The 7,035-nt window shown below is 52.8% G+C and overlaps 1 protein-coding gene across 1 annotated transcript in view; it reads left to right on the plus strand.

Moving 5' to 3' along the window:
• The window catches only part of LOC131213290 (uncharacterized), a 7,355-nt gene extending 3,796 nt beyond the window's left edge, over positions 1-3,559 (plus strand). The window contains 6 exon segments of the mRNA XM_058207306.1: positions 326-454; positions 1,631-1,807; positions 1,925-2,119; positions 2,183-2,750; positions 2,889-3,418; positions 3,496-3,559. Coding sequence (XP_058063289.1) covers positions 326-454; positions 1,631-1,807; positions 1,925-2,119; positions 2,183-2,750; positions 2,889-3,418; positions 3,496-3,559 — 1,663 coding nt within the window.
• Positions 3,560-7,035: the final 3,476 nt, after the last annotated feature.

A 7,035-nucleotide genomic window follows, 5' to 3' on the forward strand; every position in this document is an offset into this window, starting at 1 on the left:
GTCGAAAAACTATCCATTTCTTTGGATAGCAAAAACACTTGCTAAAATTTGGCTTCAACGTTCACATTGAAAAAATGCGTGAAATATTTCATGAACATAAGGTGCTCAAAAGCAACTCAAAGTAACTCACGGAATTCTAGCAAAAGATTAATAGTTTCTTCGCCTGCCATACATTTTTGCCAACTTTCTCATACTGTGGACCCACGGGGTCACGCTCTCATCTCTTCGCCGTCATCAAGTCTAACGCTTCTTCATCATTGTGGTGTGTGTGCTGCGCTACGGTGTGTGTGTGTGTGCGTGTGTGTGTGTGTGTGTCTTTTAGCAGCGTATCAATCTACCGAGGTGATATGCCGTCGGGCGTGTACGTGGGTGCCGCCGCGCCGTCCTCGTCGCCGTCCTCAACCAGTAGTAGTGCACCGGTGCGCCAGACGGTGAGGGCAGACGGAACAGCACAGTAAGATCACTTCCCTCCACAACAGCAACCTCCATCTCTCTCTCTCACACGCAAAACACACACAAGCCCCTCCTCTTGTGGACCTCTTCTTTTGATGTGAACTTCGTGCGAACTAGTGACCCAGGTGGAGACAGGGAACGCTCCCGGGGGCGGAAGCTATAGTAGGTCTATATTAGTAGGATACCAAGGTCCAAGGACTACCACTGATCTGGATTTGAGCGCCCCAAGCAACACCGGAACCGGATGAGAACCGTTCCACGCTTTCTGTTCCTCTGTCTCCCGGTTGTACCCTAGTGTTAGACATCCCATTCGTTCTGTATCATATCACCCCCAACTGTTAAGCGTGTTGTTTCCCGTTGGTGCCCCCCCGCCATTATCTGCCTATCGCTCGCTCTCTGTCTCTCTCTCTCTCTGTTTCTCTTTATCACACTGTATGTTCCTCTTCTTAACCGGCTACAACCGCTGAGCGGTCTCGGCCTGCACCAGCGACACTGTTAATCTCTGTTGCTTTCTGTAACGGTGTATCACTTACTTGTTATCGGTGTGTTTCTTCCACAGCCTACTGTCGCTTCTTCTTCTGTTCGCCGTGTGGTGATTCCCCCCTCGGGGACTTATGGGACCGCTACACTCCAAAGCGAGCTTTTATCTTTGGATCGCAGTCCTGTTAGAGCTTCCGTTACGGCGTTGTTGATCCGTTGCGAACTTCCGGTTTTATGTCTACCACCCAGTAGCCCCTTGAGAACCAGTGCAGACCAGACCAACCCGCCTCACGTATCTGCAGTGTAGGAGTTGTGCACCACTCCCTAACCCATCCCGACACATAGCCTACTGCTACCCCAGCTACACCCACTTTGACACACGCTCTACTCGCTCGCTCGCTCGTCCCCCTGCTTCAGTGTGAAAGGCCACACGCTAAACCCTTCGTCTGTACCGTTCTGTGAATTTTCTCTCTCTCTCTCTCTCTGTGTGTGTATCCCGGCATAATCTGAGTATGTGTGTGTGTCTGTATGTGTGTGTGTGTGTGTCTTTACGTGTAGCGCTGTTACCTTTACTCTTACTCTGTTATTAGCTCCGTTCCACTGTGCGCTCATGCGCGCTGCTGATGCGCTCCGGTTAAGGAACTGCTCTCTAATCTCACACGACCGTATCTCTGTTCCCAACAAAAAAAAAACGAAGGGAGGTCAGCAAACCACTCGGCACCATGCTGGAGGCCACCGTGGAGGGCGGTGGTGTGGACGCGTCGGTGGTGTGCCCCTGGGACCTACCGGGAGCTCCCGCGGCGAAGCAACCGGCGGCTGCGGTGGCGACGTCCGTATGTCCGTGGGACGATGCCGAAGCCGACCCAGGCCCAGTGCTGCCAGCTGTCAGCCAGGCGGAGTAAGTGTTGGCCTGCGCAATCGTATTCGCTTCACCATGAACGCTCTTATCGTGTGTATATTTTTGCAGACCCATCACCACCACCACCACGAGCAGCAGCAGCAGCACGACTACAAGTCAGGTGCCGGGTGCAACGCACGGCACGTCCGAGATCAGCGAGATGTCCGAGCGCATGAAGCGCTCGTGTGGCCTGCGCCAGAACACCCTGGACGGTGACTTCCACAGCACCAAGCGGTTGACGCCGATCGTGACGGAGCAACGGCGCGCTTCCATGACGACGGCTCCGAGGTAAGCACCTGGACAGGAACACAACCCCAAAACCAACTGCTTCTAACTGCTACCACTCCACAGACTGTCGGATCTGCAGTTTTGTCTGCGGGCCAACTCTGCCGGTGAAGGACCGGCAGCCGCACCGGACGCGGGAACGCTCCCACAGCAGCAGCCGTCGAGCGTAGCGCCCGGCCGCCGACGACAACCGTACCTAACCCACCAAACGTCGGTATCGCAAGACTCGCCCCGGGCGATGAGCTTCGAAGAGCGGGCGGACAGCACCACGCTGGATGCCTACGCCGTCCCCAGGACTCCCGAGCCAGACGAGCCCAATCCGCGAGCCCAATCCGTAGTGGCCGGCAGTGTGTGCAGAGTTACTACCACTGAAGCTACTGCAGCTACTACTACCAATACTACTACTAGCACTCCCCCGACTGGCTCGACCTCTTCAGGGCACGCAACGCCGCAGATGGGTGCCCCGGAGGCGACGACTCCCTGCACTGTTGACACCACCACCAGCAACACCGTCCGGTCGGTTCCTGCCCACGATACGACGGGTACGCCCCGGATCAGCGTCATCTACGTGCGGTCCTCGATCGACGACTCGGCCGGAGAGTGCGAGGTTGCTGATACGTCAATGTCGGGCACGGTGGGGGAAGCTCCACAGCCGGAGGAGGAGGAGGAGGAGGAGGAGGAGGAGGAGGAGGAGGAGAAGGGGGTCGTGGCCGTAGCTACACAGACCACGGAGGCGGCCATATGTCCTCCGTGCCTGTCACCGCTGAACGAGCCGCTGGACCACTTCTTCCCGGAGGTGCTGGTGGCGCACCGGGGCACCAGCGATGGTGACTACGACCTGCTCCTGCTGGATGGCAGGGGTGAGCTCCCGGCGCTGGTCAGTGGACTGGTGCCCGGGTGTGTCGCACCGGCACCGACGCCCACGCCCCTAATCGCACCGCTCGCCGAGGTAGAGCTGGACGACCCACCGGAGGACGAGGAGGAAGGCGACGACGACGAAGCGGTGCTAGACGACCGGCAGCTTAGCGGGAGGACGGCACAGGAGGAGCAGGAGGAGGAGGATGGGGTGGCCGAGACGCGGAGGTCCCAGCAGCACCCGGCGTCCGCCTGTCACAGCACGGCCACGGTCGTGATCATCGATAACTCTGGCCGGCGGCGGAAGCGCAAGGAGCGTATGGTGGACCACACCCAGCGGGTTCCCGTCGACCGTGACACGACCGTCCGGCAGCAGCGCAGCGAAGAGGGCGAGGGAACCGCCGCTGACCGGAAGGGAACCAACAGCGTCTGCCCGTGGGATGATGAGTAGGTTGACAGTGTTGATTGCGCTTGGGCGAAGGTCCGATACTACTACTGATCCAAATCCCCAATACTACTTGCAGAGACGAGACGGCGGTCGACGAAGCACCGTACGTGAAGACCTACTCCACGCTGGGCTACCTCTAGGAAGCGCTCTCCACTCTCCGTCAAGTCGACAGCCAGGTCAGCCAGGCGAGTTGTAGGCTCTAGTGTTGGACCTTGAATCCTAAGCAAGCGAGACAGTCTGGACAGTTTGGGACACCCCTTGGGCAAACGAATCCCCTCGGTTACTTGGCTGGGAGACGGAGCCATGGCCCCCGCATATGGCCACCCAACAAAGATCCTAGAAACACAACCCTTGAAGGTTGTGAGGTTGTGCATCTTCCCTTTAAGAGGACCTGCGCCCTTCAAGGCCTTCAGCTTTCTTTAGCCCCATTTGGCCAGGCTACTGTCGGGAGTGGATTTCCCTCTCGTGGATGTCGTTGCATCGACCCGGTATCGAACTACTCCCAGGAGACTGTCCCGCCTAACTGACTCTGGCACGGACACCACACTGATTTCCGCCCTCTCTCTCTCTCTATCTCTCTATCTCTCTCTCTCTCTGGCCATGTGTGATTATAGAACAGCAATAAGAATATCAAAATTTTACGCGGTTGGTTGTGTGCACGGGGTTAGGTGTGCAATAGGTGTTCCAATTTTATTCGGTTCCATCACAAACAAAACATTAAACGTTAGCGAAGCGAAGGGGCCTATAGTTTGTAAAAACGGTTTGTAGCGAAACAAAACCTGCCCACGGAAAGAACGTGTTTGCGTATACGTTACACCCAACGGACCTGTGATTCGGCAAAGGTTAACGCAAGGTTCTTCGCGCGAGGCGCATGGCGACTGCTGGACGTAGAAAACCTTTAGCAAGGTGATTTAGAGTAGCAATAGGGCACGGCACGACATACTGGGAGGCCCCGCTTCCCAGCAGTAACCGAAGGATTCGATTGCTCGCTCCACTGGTGTCAGTTCAGTTTAGCTCCAGTTGCCCAAAAACCACTACCGCGTCAGGCAAAACCGCCCGTAGCATGAGGCAGGGAGGAAGTTGAGGAAGCGACCCACCCGGGAAAGAGTGCCCTAGCCACAGAATGTCCTGTGAGTGTCGCGAAATGTGTCCTGAAGGAATGAAATGAATGAAAAAAAAGGTATTGGGCGCAAATCGCCCCAAGCAACCGAATAAGAAGACTTACCGCTATTTCCGAGTGGAAACATGCCAGCAAACAGTTACGCAATAAAACACAAACGAAAACGGAACCCACGTCAGCCCCGAAACATCTTGTCGGCCGATGTCACACCGGAAGCTGTCTGGCAGAACTGAGGAAATCAATTGTTTTCGATTCCCTGCCCGTTTTGTTTTGTAATACGCACAACGTAGCAGCAGCAGTAAGCGAGCCGGCTGCTGTGTAATAGAGCTTAGTTGTTAACTCCCCCCGAAGCCCAGAGCATCCTTTCGCACACGTCTTGGCCCCTGGGACTTCAGGTGGAGGCGTGACAGGTGCAAGTGCAGCAGCCGTAGCATAAACAATCACTCCTGTAACATAACAAACTCTGTCACCGGTGTAGTACGTGGTACGCTCTACCTATCCCACTTGTACTATTAACTAGCAAATTGCCACAGGCAAACTAGCAAAATAATATGGGAAAGAATACAAAGGGAGGGAGAAAGAGAAATGAAGAAAAAAGAAGAGCGAAAGAGATTGCAGGATAGATAGAGAAACAAAGTGAAAGAGAGAGAGAGAGAGAGAGAGAGAAGAAGAAGAAGAAGGAGTAGCCAGAGAAAGCTAATAAGAAACAAAAACAAACAAAGGAATAGAGTATAGAATAACGTGTTCCATAATTTCAATTCAAGCCTAATGATCGTTGTTACGATTCAATCAAAGTAATCAAACAGAACAGGTAACTCAAGCGCACATGCTAAACGCACAAAGCTGTACGGTGACGGCTGTCCGGCGAGAAACGCGCATCAGGTGGAGCAACCGCGGCGGTGTCTGCGGGTCGCATATAGAGGCTCAAAAGCTCATGTTAACAATGCAAGCATAGCCATAGCTCTTACACAAACACCCCGCACACACATGCTCAGCTACATTGTTATGCCTTACGGCTTATGAAGGGGGGCGGTGGGGCCGCGGGGGGGATGGTGAACGGTCGAAGGATACAAACAAAAATCTTAATCTGCTGCTACATAGACCATCAAATAATAGAAAACCAATAGTTGCTTGCGAGAGGTGTTAAAACTATTACTACTACTTCTACTACTACGAAGAGTAAACGGATTAATCTATAATATATCTATAACAGAGAGAGAGAGAGAGAGAGAGAGAGAAAGGGAGAAAGCGGATGAGAGCAAAAAAGAGAAAGATAGAGCCGGTGAGAGAGAGCACAACATTGGAGGAAAGAAACTTGCCACCGTTTTACCATGAAACATCTCGTACATTTTATCGCCGAAACGCACACGGATCGCTTACACCGGATGGTGGATCAGATGAAATGGCACGGTTTTTTCGATGAAGAAAAAGACATTAACTTTCATGAGAACCTCAACATAGTTTTATTCGAAGCAATTACCGTTCGAGGCTATACGTTTCGCCTAACTGGCAAACAGGCAAACTGTGGCTTCTTTGCCAATAAACGTATTTTTGTTTCCTATCATGGTGGACGACATACCGATCCGCCTTTTCCATCACTCAAACGTTTAAATACTGATCATTTGTTTTACGGTATACCGGTGTGACCGTGTTTCGCCTGGTTTTTGGCAGCTCATGGTACACCACACCCTCCATACCGTCCCACCAAACCAAGAGCGCCGACTTTCTACCGCAACGCGATTGCTGATGCGCGAAAGTAAAATAAAAAATAAATGAAAAAAACATACAACAGCTCAAACTCATAAACCAAATAATCTCAACCTATACAGCCGGTATGAACCAATCTTCCACCCGCCCCTCGCGAGCGACAAGAGCAGGCAAAAGAAGCCATCCCCTTCTGTGCAAAAAAAAAAAAAATGAAACATAGAATAAGGAAAATATAAGTGAATAAAGTATCCGAGCAAAAAAAACCCAAAACAAAACGTCCCGTCTCAGTCCCGAGTCAAAGCAAGAGGGTTTTCCGAGTCAAACTTTTTTTTTCTCTCTCTCTCTCTCTCTCTCTCTCTCCTTCTCTCTCTCTTTCTCCCTCTCTCTCTCTAGTCTCTGTCGTCTGACAGGAGGAACATGGACACGTCAAGCAAACTGTTCAAAGAAGCCTAATCGCGGTTAAGTTAGGTATAACTGCCGGGCGTTTGCAGCCAGCCGTTGGCGGGCGGATCTGCTGCCGACGTCCTACAGCATTAACGCCATTAATTGATCAATTGCCCCGTGCTGCTAGAAAGCCTCGTTCGATGTGGGAGTGTATAGGGATTACCGCGGCCTTGTGGCAAGTGGCGTTTGCTGCAGCTTCAGAGATCCTTAACCTACTGACAAATCCACTTTTAACGGGTAAACCGCCGATGCAGTGTATGGGGGTTGCATCTTGTTCCAGTAGTGACCTACTTCAGTGGTCACTGGTACGAGCAAACACGGGCACGGGTTCAGCATTGTGTTTCT

Source organism: Anopheles bellator, chromosome X (genome assembly GCF_943735745.2).
Source record: "Anopheles bellator chromosome X, idAnoBellAS_SP24_06.2, whole genome shotgun sequence".
In the NCBI taxonomy this organism is placed as follows: Eukaryota; Metazoa; Arthropoda; class Insecta; order Diptera; family Culicidae; genus Anopheles; species Anopheles bellator.